The sequence below is a fragment of the Chiloscyllium punctatum genome, chromosome 10, assembly GCF_047496795.1.
Source record: "Chiloscyllium punctatum isolate Juve2018m chromosome 10, sChiPun1.3, whole genome shotgun sequence".
In the NCBI taxonomy this organism is placed as follows: domain Eukaryota; kingdom Metazoa; phylum Chordata; class Chondrichthyes; order Orectolobiformes; family Hemiscylliidae; genus Chiloscyllium; species Chiloscyllium punctatum.
This window is the reverse complement of record NC_092748.1, coordinates 62,264,444-62,281,322: the sequence shown is the minus strand read 5'-3', so window position 1 is coordinate 62,281,322 and position 16,879 is coordinate 62,264,444. Positions and strand designations below refer to the sequence as shown.

Genomic DNA, 16,879 nt, shown 5'->3' with positions numbered 1-16,879 from the left:
AAACAATGGGTAAATCCCCTGACAGTGTGTGAACCCATAGCTTTTTCAGTTATTGGGAGCCTAACATTCCCCAAGGCACCAGATACTAAAAATTTCAAGAGCTGATGGATTTAGTTAAGTAATATTATGATCCCAAGCCTCCTCTAATTCTAAGACATTATCATTTTTACTTGGCAATTCAAGATACAGGAGAAGCTATATCAGGATTTTTGACAAGGTTAAGATGACTGGCAGAGGTGTGTGACTTTGGTTTAACTCTTAATTAGATGCTGAGAGACCCTTTGGACTTGAGAGAACAAAGGAGTCCCATCAGACCTAAATTGAGTTTTCCCTCTACCAATAAAACCTAACACACCGTATGCCTACCTTTGGATTCCTTCCTCTGAATTGAGAACTCTTGAGGCTGGTATCCAGGAGAATGTGCACCCTGGAGGTCCACCTACATTTGGTTTGGAAGAGTTGAATTGATTAGCAACATCTAAATCAGAACCAATCCTATAAATGTCTGGTTGAATGATCACCCGAGTCAAATGGACATCGATACCAGTACAGTCATTGCAATGATCAAAGAACCAATCTTTAACAAAATTCGCTAAGGACTCTAACCCTTAAGTGCATACAAGAACCCATTACAGATTAATTTTGGTTCCAGTCTCTTATGAGAAGCAGCTGGTTCAGTTCCCACTGATTCTAATAAAAAGCTCAGGCCCAAGCTCGATGACGTGAAATTGGTTTTGAAAGATTACCTAGATTGACTTCACATTTTTTGATTAGAAAATGAATGTCTGAGTAAAGTCCTAATTAAATACCCATTTCCTTGCATACAGTGTTCATATGCAAAGCTGGCAGGGGGCTGTCCTTCATTAAGCTGTACATGAGCCATGTGTACTTGCAATTGCTGTTAGATGAGGATTACCAGAAGTATGCTACAATTAATGTCCATAATGGATGTACCAATATACAAGACTGCCATTTGGGGTCTCGTCAGCCTGTACAACATTACACCGGATGATGGAGAACAAGGTTGCAGTTTATTTAGATGACATGCTTATAACAGAGAAGACCAATTAGGAACACTTAGAGAACGTGAAACACAGTCCTTAACTGTTTCTCCAAGGAAGGCATATGCCTTAGAAGGGAAAAATGTATGTTCCAGCCATCCTAAACGGCTTACAAACCGGGTTATACCTGTTGGAAGATAAAGTAAAGGCAATCAAAGGTACCCCAGGTTCCACATCTGTTCTGGAGCTTGGTGTTTTTTTGGTCAGAGCTGAAAATGTGTTGCTGGAAAAGCGCAGCAGGTCAGGCAGCATCCAAGGAGCAGGCGAATCGACGTTTCAGGCATGAGCCCTTCTTCAGGAAGGTGAAGGGCTTTTGGTCAGGAACAGTTTTTTTGGTCAGCTGAACTAGTGTGGAAAGTTTATACATAACTCCATCTGGGCACCTTTGCATCAACTCCTAAAAAAGGGCCAGCCTAAGAAATGGTTGTGTAGCCAAGCCAAAGCATTCAGGAAAGTGAAGAAACAACTATCAGCCTCTAAGGTGTTGGCACGCTATGATCCCAAGCGAGATCTGATATTGACATGCAATGCCTCCCTATATGGCAGTATAGTAGTATTAGCTCAATGGAGAGGAATGTCCCACAGTATTGGCACCCAGGACTTTGGCTAATGTACAGTGTAAATACGCCCAGATAGAGAAGGAAAGTTTATTAGTTATATCTGGTGAGAGAAAATTCCACCAATACCTTTACAGATGTAAATTCGTAATAGTAATAGATAAAAAAACCCCGCTAGGCCTAATTAACGAGGACAAGACAGTAACGCCCATAGGTTTAGGCCAAATTCAGCTATGGGCTTTAATACTAAGTGCATATAATCACAAGTTGGAACACCGTCTGGGAGGCCAATAGCAAATGAGGGTGGATTGAGCTGCCTCCTGCTGGCAGATACACACTAGTGGTACCATAACCGAAAGAGTAACATAATGATTTAAAATTTTCTGGACACACTTCCAGTCACAGCTGACTATATCAGACTTTGGATGCAGAAAGATCCAATTGTGGTAAAACTGAAAGAGCTCTTGGTGAAGGGGGAAACCAAAGGGCCGTTCCAATCAGAACTGAAACCATTCTAGATCCCGTGAGACCAGATCACGGCAGAGGATGGCATATCACTATGCGAAGCAGAAGTGATTGTCCCAAGAATAGGTCACTGCCAGATACTGGCTGAACTCCATCAGGAACATTCAGGGGTTTCTACAATGAAAATGTTGGCGAGAAGTTATGTCTGTTGGCCAGAATTGGATGCCAAAAAAAAACCATATCGGTGGGCAGTGCATCAAGGACAAAAATTACTGCCAGTAGAAAAACTGTGTGCATCTTTTGCAAATCACGGACACCAGAAGAGTTGCTCACAGAAAATGGGCCATCACTTACCAGCGGGGAATTTGAGTACAGTAGCGCCTCGACATACGAACGACCCCGTTCACAAACAAATCGGTTTACCAACAGGATTGTACGTAAAATTTTGCTTCAACGTACATACGAAATTCAAGGTATGAATGAAGATACGAACGCAAAAAGCCCGTGTGCAACCACGTGGTTTTATTGTTCTGCTTTGCTATGCGCTTGTTGAACGCAAAAGCTCTCGGGCCCCGCGTGATCTCATTCAGTTCGTCTTTGGCGCGAGCGCTGTAAACAGCCGTCCAAGCGTTCTTATGCTATCCGAGCAATGGGAAAAATTGATTCAGTTCGTGAACTTTTCAGTTTGGGAACCGGGTCCTGGAAAGGATTAAGGTTATAATTCATGGCGCTAGTGTATTACATATGTCAAATGCCATTTGATATAAAGGGACAGCTCTATACCATCCATCATCCAATTGTCTGGCAGAGAGAGCAGTCCAAACTTTGAAGGCAGGCTTAAAGAAACAGCCTATAGCTTCACTAGATACCAAACTGTTATGTTTCCTATTCAATTATAGGACCATCCTTCATGCCACTTACAGGGATAGCTGCAGCAGAATTGCGAATGGGAAGGAGACTCCACACCAGGTTAAATCTTATTTTCAGACACAAGATTTCGCTAAGCGAGAGAGACAGTTTACTTCAGGGGATGAAGTTAGGAACGACTTCAGGGGATGAAGTTAGGCCTGACATGGGGTAAGAGGCATGGTGGAAGCGAGATCAGGCCCAGTGATATATACAGTTCAAGTTGCAGTGATGGTCCTAAACAAGCACGTGGACTATATGAAAGCTGCAAACTTGCAAATAGTGTAGGAGCAAAAGTTGGAGAAAGTGAGGACTGCAGATGTTAGAGACCAGAGTCAAGAGTGTGGTGCTGGAAAAGCGCAGCAGGTCAGGCAGCATCTGAGGAGCAGGAGAATCGATGTTACAGGTATAAGCCCTTCATTAGGAATAAGGCTTGAGTGCCGGGGGTGCTGAGAGATAAATGGGAGAAATGTGTGCCCAGTTCCTTGAAACAGTCAGAAAGGCTGGCGGGACCCATGGGTTCTCCCTCTCCATCAAGTGTGGAAGAGGCCTCAGAATCTGAGATGGACACATTGAATCTTGCCGCCTCAATGTCTTTGCCACTTGAAGAATATAATGAATTATTACAAGACACTCTGGAGGTGCAAGAGGCAAGCTACTGTGTGTCATACTCTGTCCATATCTAAAGCAGAAGTGGAGGAACCTGACCCATTGCTAAAATACTCCAGGAGGAGTTATATGAAAAAGAACCGTCCTTTGTCCTCGAGGGATGTAATGATTATAACCAGGTCAACTAGGTGGACCTCACAGAATATGAGTTTCCTGACTGGGGCTGTTAACCAGGTTCAACCTGACTTGCACGTAAGAACAGGAGGGTCAGACATCCTGTTCACTCTGAGAGCTGAAGGAAGGCATGTAAGAAAGGCACTGTTAAAATAATCATGAGGGACTTCAATATGCAGGTAGACTGGGAAAATCAGATTGGTAGCAGATCTCAAGAAAACGAATATATGGAATGTCTACAAAATGTATGTAATGAGGCAGACTTGACTAGGCAGCTAAAGATGAAAGAATCTTCTATGGCATTTTATAACCCTGGGGGGCGAGTGACTGTAATAGAATAGAATTCACCTGCAGTTTGAGAAAGAGAAACTGGAATCAGATGTAATATTATTACAATTGAGTAAAGGTAGCTACAAAGACATGAAGGAGGAGCTGGCCAGAGTTGAACGGAAGGGGAGCCTAGTAGCAAAGACGATGGAGCAGCAATAGAAGCTCCTCAGTGAAATATGAGGGTAAGCTAGCTAGTAACATGAAAGATATATCTATACATTAGAAAAATGCCTTCTGGAAATCCAAACAGATCATGCCCACTAGCTCTCTTTTGTCTAACTTGCTCATTACCTCCCCAAAGAATTCCAACAGATTTATCAGGCACGGCCACCCCCTTGATAAAGACATGTTGACTCAACTCACTTTTACCAGGCACTTCCAAGTACTTCACAATCTCATCTTTAATAATGGACTCTAAAATCTTACCAATGACCAAAATCAGGTTAACAGGCCTATAGTCTTCTGTCTTCTGCCTCCTTCTGTTCCTAAACAGGGTGTTACATTAGCTATTTTCTTGTCCTCTGGGGGTCACCCTGACTCCAGTTTTTTCCTGACAGACCACCACCAATGTCTCTACAATGTCCTTAGCTGTTTTCTTCTGAGCTTTAGGATGTAGTCTATTTGGTCCAGGTAATTTATCCATCTTCAGATCTTCCAGCTTTCCCAGCACTTTCTCCTTATTGATGGCCACTGCACTCACCTCTGACCCCTGACTCTTTGAAGTTTTGCTATGCTGCTCATGTCTTCCACTGTAAATATAGTCAGTTCCTTCGCCATTTCTTTGTTCCACATTATTAATCCTCCAGCTTCATTTTCCAGTGGTACAAAGCACTCAAGTTTCTCTCAGTTTCGATGATAAATTTCCTTTCTATTCTTCTGACCAAAATCAGTGACCTCACACGTATCCATATTAAATTCCTACTGCCAAACTTTAGCCCATTCACATATCCATATCCATTTGTAACTTTCTTATTTCTTTATTACAACTTACATTCCTATTTATTTTAGTGCCATCTGCAAATGTGGCTTTTTAAAAATGCTTTCACAGTTTGAGGGTATTCCTGGCTCGGCCAGCATTTATTGCCCATCCAAGAGAGCAATTAGAAGTCAATTACATTTACAGGGGAGGGAATGGCCTCCATGTATTATTAGTGGAATATTAACCCAGACACCCAGGTAATATTCTGGGCACCCAGGTTCAACGTCTGCCATGACAAATGGAATTTCAATTCAATAAAAGTCTGGAATTATGAATCTAATGATGACTATATTCTATTACAATTGCTGGAAAAACCCATCTGGTTCACAGTGGTCTTTAGGGAAACAAATCTGCCATTCTTACCTGGTCTGGCCTACATCTGACTCCAGACCCAAAGCAATGCAGTTGAATCTTAACTGCCCTCTGGGCACTTAAGGATGGGCAATAAATGCTGGCCTAGCCAGTGATGCCCTCATCCAGTGAATGAATAAAAATAATTGTTTGGTGCCACTAAAGAGCATTAGTGATCCAGATGGAGTTTTGCCGACAACAGACTCATAGTCATCATTAGACTCTTAACTCCAGATTCCTATTGAATTCAAAGTCAACCATCTGCCATGACAGGATTTGAACCCCTGTCCCAAAGGTCTCAGGATTAACAGCCCACTGATAATACTGTAAGGCCATCACCTCCTTGGTGGCTATAGCATATTCTAAGTAATGTATCATGTCAACAGATACTATAAACCTGATTTTCCAATCTCTGACCCCTGACTCTTAAAGTTCTGATATGCTGCTGGTCTCTGCCACTGTGAGAAGTTTATTAAGAAATGCTGCTCACTCAAAGTCACTTCTTGACACAGAGGCATAACAAGTCAAAGAGTAATTCAGCATAGAAACAGGCCCTTTGGCTCATCAACAAACACCAACTCCACTCATCCTATTTACTGCACTTAGCTTCCTCTACTCCAGGAATGCAAACCCAAACATTTAATCCCAGGCAAAATCGTGGTGAATCTCATCTGTACCCTCGCGACGGCAATCATGTTCTTCTAACAGTATGGCAAACAGAACTGCACACTGTATTCCACTGTGACCTGACTAATGTTTTATAAAATTGTAATAAAATTTCCATGCTCCTAGGTTCTAACTCTGGCTAATGAAGTCCAGTATCCCACATGCCTTCTTCACCACCCCGTCTAGCTGTGCTGACACCCTCAGGGATCTATGGACATGTATACCAAGGTCCCTTTGTTCCTCAGTATTCCCTAGAGACTCACCAATCATTGTGTATATCCTTCCTTCATTAGATGTCTCAAAACGTATCACCTGACACTAGTCAGAATTAAAATCGTTCTGCCATTCCTCAGCCCAGTTTACCAGCCAAGCAATATTAGACTATAGCCTGAGACCATTCTCCTCACTACCAACAACACCACCAATTTTTGTGTCAGCTGCAAGCTTACTAATACAATCTTCTACATTCACATCCAAACTGTAAATGTAGATAACAAACAGCAAGGATTCTAGTATTGATCCTTTTCGTGCACTGTTGTTCATAAGCTTCCAATTACAACAACAACCTTTTGCCTCCTATTTGTAAGCTAATCTTGGACATTGTCAAAGGCCTTACAGAAGTTGATGTAAACCAAACCAACTGATTTTCAATATATTTTGTCACATTTTCAAAAACCTCGATTAAATTAGTTTGACAGGATCTCCCTCTAACAAATCCATGCTGACTATCCTGATCAATCCTTGCCTTTCCAAGTGGTAGAAGTCACACAACACCAGGTTATTCAGCCTGGCAACACTCCATTTTCACTATATGTGCAATCCTTTGATCTCTCTGTCTATAATTCTGTGCCTGCGGCTTCTCTTCACTTCACCTGACAAAGGAGCAGTCCTCTGAAAGCTTGGAATTTCAAATAAACCTGTTGGACTACAACCTAGTGTTGTGTGAATTCTGACCTTGTTCACCCCAGTCCAACACCACACCATGGCCCACTTTTCTAAGTGTTGATTAATGCTGTCCCTCAGAATAGTTTCCAATAATTTCCCTCGTACTGACAGCAAACTATCTGGTTTGTAACTACTTGACCTATTCCTGCTACCATCTTGAACAAAGGAACCACATTAGCTAACCTCCACTCATCTAGCACTTCACCTGTAGCTGACACAGCACTAAATATTTCCACCAGGGACCCAGCAATCTCCTCTCTTGCCTCCCATAGCAGCCTGGAATACATCTCATCAGGCTTTGGTGATTCATGCACCCAAATGCCCGCTATAACATTTAATACATCCCTTTATTCATCTTAAATTGTTAGAGAATCATAGAATCATACAGCACAGTAACAGACCATTTGGTCCAACCAATCTGTGCCGAGCATAATCCCAAACCAAACTAGTTCTATCTGCCTGTTCCTGGCTCATATCCCTCCAAACTTTGCTTTTAAATGTTGTAATTGTCCCCGCATCCATCACTTCCTCAGGAAGTTCATTCCAAATGCAAACCACCCTCTAAGAAAAAGTTTGCCCCTCGTGTTTTTTTAAATCTCTCTCCTCTCAACTTAAAAATATGCCCCCTAGTCTTGAAATCCCCTATTCTAGGGAAAAGATAATTACCATTAACTCTATCTATACCTCTCATTATTTTATAAAGCTCTATAAGGTCACCTCTCAATCTCCTACGCTCCAGTGAAAAAAGTCCCAGACTATCCAGCCTTTATTTATCACTCAAACTTTCCTGACAACGTCCTGATAAATTTCTTCTGAATCCTCTCCAGCTTAATAATATCCTTTCTATAACTGGGTGACCAGAACTGGATACAGTTTTCCAGAAGAGGCCTCAACAATGTCCTGTACAACTTCAACATGACTTCCCAATTCTGAAACTCAAAAGAAAGAACAAAGAAGGCAAGTATGCTAACTGCCTTTTTAATCACCCTGTCCATATGTGATGCAAACTTCAAAGATGTGTACCTGAACCACTCGGTCTCTCTGTTCCACCCAAGGCCCTACCATTAATTTTATCAGTCCTACCCCTGTTTGTTGATCAAAATGCAATGCTTTGCACTTATCCAGATTGAACTCAATCTGTCATTTTTCAGCCCATTGACAGTTGATCAAAATCCCCTTGTAATCTTAGAAAACCTTCTTCACTGTCTACTGTGCCACCAATTTTGATGTTGTCCGCAAACTTACTAACCATGCCTTCTACGTTCTTCTCCAAATTATTTGAATGAATGACAACCAAAAGTGGACCCAGAACTGATCCCTGTGGAACACCACTGGTCACAGGCCTCCAGTCCGACAAAACAACCCTCCACTACCACACTCTGTCTCCTATTGTTAAACCAATTATCTATCCAATTTACAAGTTCACCCTCAATCCCATGTGACCTAACCTTTCTGATTAGTCTACCATGCGGAACCTTATTGAAGGCTTTACTAAAGTCCAAGTAAACAATGTCTACTGCTCTACCCTCATCAACCTTTTTGGTACCTTCCTCAAAAACTTAATCAAGTTTGAGAAACACAATTTTTCTCACACAAAACCATGCTGACTGTCTGGCAGCATCTGTGGAGAGAAATCAGAGTTAACATTTCAGATCGAGAGACCCTTCCTTAAACCCTTGAGTAAGCAAGGAAGGGTCACTTGATTGGAAACTTTAACTCTGATTTCTGTCCACAGATGATGCTAGACTTGCTGAACTTTTCCAGCACTTTTTGTTTTTGTTTTTAAATTAGTATCCAGTTAAATCTGCATCATGTGAAGCAAGTCACAATGGTTTGATTTTCTTTGTCTTATTTCAACAAAAAGTGATGTTCCTGGACATGTATTTCCTACAGCTTCAATTTAATGGAAATTAATTTGCAACAATACACCCCAAAATAAACTAACTGCAGTTTTATCATAAATCATATTGCATTTTCCAGATTAAACATGTAGATTTTAATCCAGTATGCAACAGACTAGAAACAAACCAGAAATTCATGTTTGGTACTGTATGGACCAAAGTTAACTCTGGTAAATTAATAATTTTTTTGAGCTGCATGCCTATTTGTTCTTCTTGGACAGGCTGACATTTAACAGCAATGTGAACTTTGATGCTGCCACTGTCCTGAGGAACTCTTGCATTGATGTTTTTGTTCTGAGATGATAAGCCAATAACTAGCAATATCAGTACACAAACTCCAGGAATTCCCCTAAGGCAATCCTGTTCAGCCATTTCAAATTGGAATGTATGTTGGGTGGGAGGTGGATGGGAGTGGTTTCTATACCATCTTGGAAGAAATTAGGCTGATAAGCTCTGGCTCATCGTCCTCTTCAGTCCTTGCTAAAGCAAGATTGTTCAGAATGGAAAGAAACTTAAGGATGCCTGTTCAGTTAGGCACTCCAGATGTTATTACAAACCTGAAGAAAATGAGTCAAAGCAATTACATTTTTCTTTATTTGTTCATGGGATGTGGACATCATTGGCTATGGGCCAACATTTACTGCCCTTTCCTAGTTACCTTGGACAAGATAGTGGTGGAGCTGTCTTCTTTAATCATTGCAGTACATGGGTTGTAGGGACACTCAGCATTGTTGGAAAGGGTGTTCCAAAATTTAAACTCAGTGTCAGCGAAGGAATATCTAAGTCAGATTGGAGCGTGGCTTGGAAAGGAGTTTCCAGGTTGTGGTGTTGCCATATATTTGCTAAATACATGACAAGCTTGTCTTCCCACATGGTGGAGCTCAAGCGGAATACTTTTGAATTATTGCATTGCAACTTGTACATGGTGCACACTTGTCACTGCACATTTGTGATGAAGGGAGTGAGTGTTGATAGTGGTAGATGGGGTGATAATGGAGGTGAAACACAAAACTGCTCGCCACAAAACTGCTAGCTTTTGACTTGCACTTGTAGCCACAGCATTTAAGCAGCTTCTGTTTCTGGTCAATGGTAACCCTCATGATGTTGATAATGAGGGATTCTGCAATTGTAATGCCATTGAATGTCATGTGGTCAGGGCTAGATCATTAGATGACCATTGCCTGGCACTCATGTAGCACAAATATTATTTCTGACTCATTAGCCAATGCCTGAATGTTGCCCGGATCTTGTTGCACTGGGGCACACACTGTTCCAGTATCTGAAGTGATGCTGAATAATGCAGCATCACTTGTGCAATCATCAGCAAACATACCCACTTCTGACATTACAATGGAGGGAAGGTCATTGATGAAGAAATTGAAGATTGTTGGACCTTGGACACTATCCTGAGGAACTCTTGCATTGATGTTTTTGTTCTGAGATAATTGGCCTCTAACAATCACAACCATCTTCCTTTGTGCTAGATATGATTCCAACCTGCAGAGAGTTTCCTATAATTCCAATTGCTAGGTTTCCTTAGGATACCACACTCTGCAACATACTGCCGTTCCCCCTTTCCCCTCTGAAATTCAGCTCTTTTATTAATGTTTGGAGTAAAGTTACAATAAGGTCAGAAGCAGGGTAGCCTCAGTGGAACCCAAAATGAATGTCAATAAGGACATTACCCATTTGCAAGTAATAACACTGTCGCCAATCCCTTCCACCTTTGCTGATGATCAAGAGTAAGTCAATCGGGAGGTCTAGAGTGTGGTGCTGGAAAAGCACAGCAGGTCAGGCAGCATCTGAGGAGTAGGCGAATCGACGTTTCGAGCAAAAGCCCTTCATCAGGGTAGTAACTGTCGAGTTGAATTTGTTCCGCTTTTTGTCAATAGGACTTACCTGGGCAGTTTTCCACAATGCCAAGTAGATACCAAGGTTTTAGCTGTATTGCAATTGCTTGGCTAATGTTGTTTCAGTTCTGAAGATGAGTGAGACTGGACTCAAAATGATAACTCTTTTTTTCTCTCTCCACAGATGCTGCAAGACTTGATGAGTTCATCCAGCAGTGTCTTTGTTTTATTTTGGCTCGTGTTTTGGGTAGTGCTGAAGTACAAGTCTTCAGTATTATTGCCATAATTTTGTCAGGGCCCAAAGGCTTCACATAATTCAGCACCTTGAGTTATTTCTTGATATCACATGGACTGAATTAAAATGGTTGAGGACTGGTACTTCTGACAGAGGACAATTAGGATGAGGCTGAGGTGGACCAACCATTTGGCACTTCTGTCTGGTGATAGGTGCAAATGCTGCACTCTTGTCTTCTGTACTGATATGCTGTGCTCCCTGTCTATGAGGATAAGGATACTTGTGGTGCCTTCTCTTCTGATTATAGTTCAATTTTCTACCACAATTCATGACTAGATATGACAGGACTGAAAAGTTCAGAACTAATCCATTTGTTCTGGAACCACTTAACTCTTTCTATCACATGCTGCTTATTCTAGCTGGCATGAAAATAGAGTTGGTCTAGTTCAATTGGCTGGAGAGCTAGCTTGTAATACAGAGAATTATCAACAGTCATGTGTTCAATTCCTCCACTAGCTGAGGCTACTATGAAGGATTCTCCTTCTTGACATCTCCCCTCACTTGAGGCATAGTGACTCTCAGGTTAAATCATCACCAATTGTCTCTCTATAACGACAGTGTAGCCCTATGGTCTGGTAGGACTATGGTGACTTCACCTTTTAGTACTGTGTTGTAGCTTCACCAGGTTGACACCTCTCTTTTTAATATGCCTGTTGCCACACCAGATAATTGCACTCTCCAAAGAACTATTAAGGGACTACATGGAGACTTGGTAGAATTGACAGAATGTGTTATTTCAGTAATCTATTCTACCTGTCAAACAGAGCTGGAGAGAACACTGCTAAAAAGCACATTGACAGTTATGCAGTCCAATACTGGTATAAGTTGCTATATTTAAAAACTTGCTATATTTAAAAAAATTGCAGTTTTAACCTGTTAAATCTCTAATTCATGCTGATTATTTTTCAATAAGGCATAGGAAAAATGGTGGCCCTATTGATCCCAAGAAATATTTTAATAGAAATCCAGTCTGTGCCTGGGTAGGCCAGTGAAAGCTCTGAGTAGAATCTTGGGAGCTGACATTGAATTTAAGAACAGGATAGTAAAAACAACACAATTATTAAATTACCAACATCTCATTCCTGCTAGGGAGTGTGAGCAAAATCAGGCCCTGCGTTTCTGAATAGTTTTGAAAAGTATTTGTCTTTTTATTCTGTTGTACATCATACAGAATCCATTAATTAATTGGTAGCTTTATAACAATACTCTCCCATCACCATTAATCAATTTGCATGAGGCAGGATGAAAAGTTGGAACATACTTTTACTTATCATATACTCAGTGCAGCACAGTTTCCCAGCAAACAATTACATTGCTAACCTTTTTTAAGTTAATTTCCTTACAGTTAGAGATAAGGAATCAGCAAGAAATAACATGCCTGCTATTTACATTTTTCAAATGCTATACTTTATCATAGCCACACTGTCAATTGTCATCAAATATAAACAAGTGAAAATATAGTATATCTGTTTTACTTATCAAGAGCATTCCATTTCTGATGCCAGATGTCAAGTCATTGATGCATTTTAAATTCTTCTGTACAAAGATATACTTTCATGAGAAAATGGCTTGTTAATTTGTTTTCCACATTTGAGTGGATCGGCATCAACAGTAGTTCAGTTGGCAGTGTTCTCACCTCTGAGTCAGAGGCCTATGGGTCCAAGTCTCACTCTAGAAATTTGAGCATAACATCTAGGTTAACAGTATCGTGCAGGATTGTGGTACTCGGGGGAAGAAGATGTGTTGCGTTGTCACAGGTGACACATTAAGCCAAGGTCTGTCTCCAAATGTACATAAAGGATCCCATGGCACTACTTTGAAAAACAGCAGGGAAATTCTTCCAATGTGTTGGCCAATGTTTATCCCTTAACACTAAAACAGACCAAGTACTCAATGGCATATTGTTGTTTGTGGTAGCTTGTGTGGTGAAAATGGTTGCTGTGTTTCTGACATTGTACAGTGGTTTGTGACACAAGGTGAAATGTAAATGCAGAAAGGTGCTCCATTCATCCCAAAAGTTATTTTATTAGCACATGTAGCAGTGCACTGCAAGATAATAGGGTTTCAGACGAGCTTTCACACAACATTCTTACCTTTCCATCAAACCTGGCTGTTCCACCAGTGGGAATCCGCAGATTTCTTGGAGGCAGTGTGAACGCTGGTACTTCAGGAGGGTAGGTATCAGCCTGGGGTCTTTCCAAAGTTAACGTTGTTTTGGAAATACGAGTGGCATTTTGAGCAATCTTAACATCGCCCATGGTTAATTATCCAAATCTGATGGGAAAGAAAAGTTTGGTACTATTTAGCATGAACACTTTGAAAAACATACAATTCACATTGGCAAACCGCCAGAAATGATAATCATTTAAAAATTAGATGACAGTAAGCCCTCACTTAAAGTTGTGGTGGTTTTCTTGGAAATCACAACTTTTACTGAAACATGGATTCCCATAGGAATGGATATTAAATCCAGAGAGAGGTTCATCCAGTTATTTCTTGTCCAGAACAATTCAGGTGATATATAACTATTATATAAATTTAAAGAGCAGTACAAGTATGAATATATTTAAGGACAGCAACAATCTTCAGTTTCAAAAGTGGCGAAATTGCTCAATGTCTGCCTGCTTCATGATTTATTTCTAGAAGGAAGTGGCTGGTAATTTATTTTCAGCATTTGAGTGGAATGATGAATTATTATCCAATGAATTCCTCCACACGTTGTTTTGGATGGCAGCGGGTAACTGGTTATTTACATGCTGAAAGCATAACAATTTTCCAATGTTTAGCAATTGGCTCCTGAGGGGTAAGCACATTCTCTTGTGCAGTGATTATAGGCACTAGCTTATTTCAGCAAGTTAATGTTACACTGAAAAACATTGAGAATGTTTAATGACTGTTTTCTTCCTGTTCTCTTTCCAGAATCTTTATTCCAAGAGCCAACTCCGGTTGTTTATGCTATTAAATCTCTTTCATATAGTGACTGGGCAGACATTTAGAGCTCCAAAATTCGTAATTATAGAAAATGAGGTCAAATTTTCATAATACTCTGGTCTTCCTTCGCACAAATGAAAAAAAGCACAGATGCTGCTGAGATTTGGGTATGACACCTTGTTTGATGAATTTTCAATGGCTATTTTTTAATAATGCAAAGCCTCCTCCCTTCCAAAGCAAGTTCAGAAGCATATGACAGGGTCCCAGGATTACTATAGATATTGAGCTAACTGGTCTGTATTTTCCCATTTTCTCTCTTCCTCCTTTCTTACACAGTGGGGTTATGCAATGCATCCACTCATTTGACGTCTAGACATTTTTAAAACCATGAGATACAGATTGTCAAGTCCAGGGAATTGGACACTATTTTAAGTCCAGTACTATTTCTTTACTTATATTGATTGCTGTCAGCTCGCCATTCTCGCTAAAACACAAAAACATAAGAACTGTTTAGATATTAACCTGACTCCACCAATCAACAGGATTCTTGATAGCAAAGAGGATGAATCATTACTGGGGTTAAGCAGGAATTTAGCGTTGAGGTTGCAACCAGATCAGGCATCAACTTATTGAATGACAGAGCAGGTTCAAAGGGGATGAGTAGTCTATCCTGCTCATAATTTATAAATTAGTAGAACGGATTTACAGTCTTAAGAGTCTTACAGCATGGAAACAGACCCTTTGGTCAAACTGGTCCATGCTGACCAGGTTTCCCAAACTAAACGAGTCTCATCTGCCTATGTTTGGCACGTATCCCTCTAAGCCTTTCCTATTCATGTACCTGTCCAAATGTCTTTCAAATGTTGCAAGTGTACCTGCATCTACCACTTCCTCTCGCAGTTCATTTCACATACGAACTACCCTCTGTATGAAAAAGTTGCCCCTCAGGTCCCTTCCAAATCTTTCTCTTCTCACCTTACAAATATGTCCTCCAGTTTTTAATTTCCTTACTCCAGGAAAAATACTTTTGCAATTCACCTTATCCGTGCCCCTCATGATTTTAGAAACCTTTATAAACCTTAATCTCCTACACTCCAGTAAAAAATGTTATCTAGCCTCTCCTTACAACTCTCACCCTCCAGTTCTTGTAAAACTTGTTTTCACCTTTTTAAGTTTAATAACATCTTTCCTGTAGTAGGGCAACCAAAATTGTATGCATGTTATAAATATGTGGGTGTACTGTACCTTTAAGAGAGTTAGAAGCACCAGAACTACTTGACAGAACCAAGTGTTCTGAAAAAAAAATGTAAAATTTGGTGGAACAACTTGATTAGCTGGTTGCCTGGAAATGGCAAAACAGATTTGAATTAGGCCAATCAGTTCAAATTATACCCCAAAAACACCAGAATCCGATCCATTTTGAATTTAGTATATAGACAATCTTAAAAGCCAATGGCATGATCCGATGTTTTGGGGGTATAAATCCGGGGGAAATTGAACAGTTGAGAGGAGAACTGCCAAATCAATGACATCTGCACACTGCCCAGAAAAAAAGCCGTCTTAAAAGGTACCTTTATCGATCAGTAACCTGTGAAGCAGAATCCCTAAGAAGAAGAAAAGAAGACCGAAATACTGAGAAGAACAAAAGCTGCCTCGATCTGAGATGACATTTTGTTTTATAAATTGTAATTGGGAGTTTTATTGGACTAGTATTATAGAAGGAAAGGTAACAGATAGCTTAGAGTAAGGACTTGTAAATAGTTGTTAGTTAATTATTCTCTGTTATACTTTAAAAAATAAAGTTGTTAATTTTTACCTGAAATAGTTCTTGGCCACTCAATTTTTTGCAGATTACTGCATGGGATAAATCTTTTCTGTGTTGCTGATTTTAAACTAAGCAGGACGGAGTATCCCATGTTGAAATAGTTTGGGAGTACACTGTCAGGATTTGAACTGGTTTAGATAGACTTGAATAGATTTGGGGATACAAAAACTCCCAGCAGATTTAAACACTTGCAGGTTAGTGTCTTAGATCTTTAAAACAAACATATGTGAAACAATTTGTTTCAGTTTGGTGACTTGTGGTTGATTAAATTAAAAGTGAGAGAAATGCCTCCTAAAATTGTGAAAGAGGTTCTGGGATTTGAAGGTGATTCTCAAATTTGCCAAGAAATGTTAGAAGGAAAGTAAAAAAGGCATATAAATTAGATTTGGGTTTAACTAAGGACAAAGGTCAAGCTGAAATTGTAAGGGAATTACTCAAACACTAGGTGTATCAGAGAAACAGACAAACGCAGTAGAGGTAGAAAAAGTTAAATTACAATTGAGGAAAATTGAGTTAGAAGATAAACAAAGGGAGAATGAAAGAAAGAGAGAAAGATGAAAGAGAGAGAGAGAGAGGACAAAGAGAGAGAGAGAGAAGGTTCTTAGCTGAGCAAATAGCGTGAGAAGAAGAGGAGAGACAAAAAGAGAGAGAATTTGAACTTGAGAAGTTGTGACTTCATCACCAAAGTCAAGTTAACAGGATGGAGATTAAAAGAGCAGGTAGTAAAAATATAAATATGTCAAAACTCTGCCAAATTTTGATGAGAAAAATGTTGAAACCTTCTTTATTTCATTTTAAACATTTGCTCAGCAGATGGAGTGGGCCAAGCATTTATGGGTAATGCTAGTTCAGACTAAACTGGTGAGCAGATGTAGTAAGGCATTTGCCACACTGTCCAATGACGTGTCAAGGGATTATGAAGAGGTCAAATAGGCTATTTTAAATGCTCATGAATTGTTAGCAGAAGCATATAGACAGCAGTTCAGAAACATAAAGAAGGAAACAGGTCAGACTTATGTTGAGTTCAAAGAATT

At 40.2% G+C, this 16,879-nt stretch overlaps 1 protein-coding gene across 2 annotated transcripts in view; it reads right to left on the bottom strand.

Moving 5' to 3' along the window:
• Positions 1 to 16,879, bottom strand: part of LOC140482229 (myosin light chain kinase, smooth muscle-like) — a 430,871-nt gene that overhangs the window by 262,186 nt on the left and 151,806 nt on the right. For both annotated transcript variants that reach the window (XM_072579340.1, XM_072579341.1), the window contains one exon: positions 13,183 to 13,363. In XM_072579340.1, coding sequence (XP_072435441.1) covers positions 13,183 to 13,347 — 165 coding nt within the window. In that variant the 5' untranslated portion in view covers positions 13,348 to 13,363. The remainder of the gene's footprint in view (positions 1 to 13,182; positions 13,364 to 16,879) is intronic.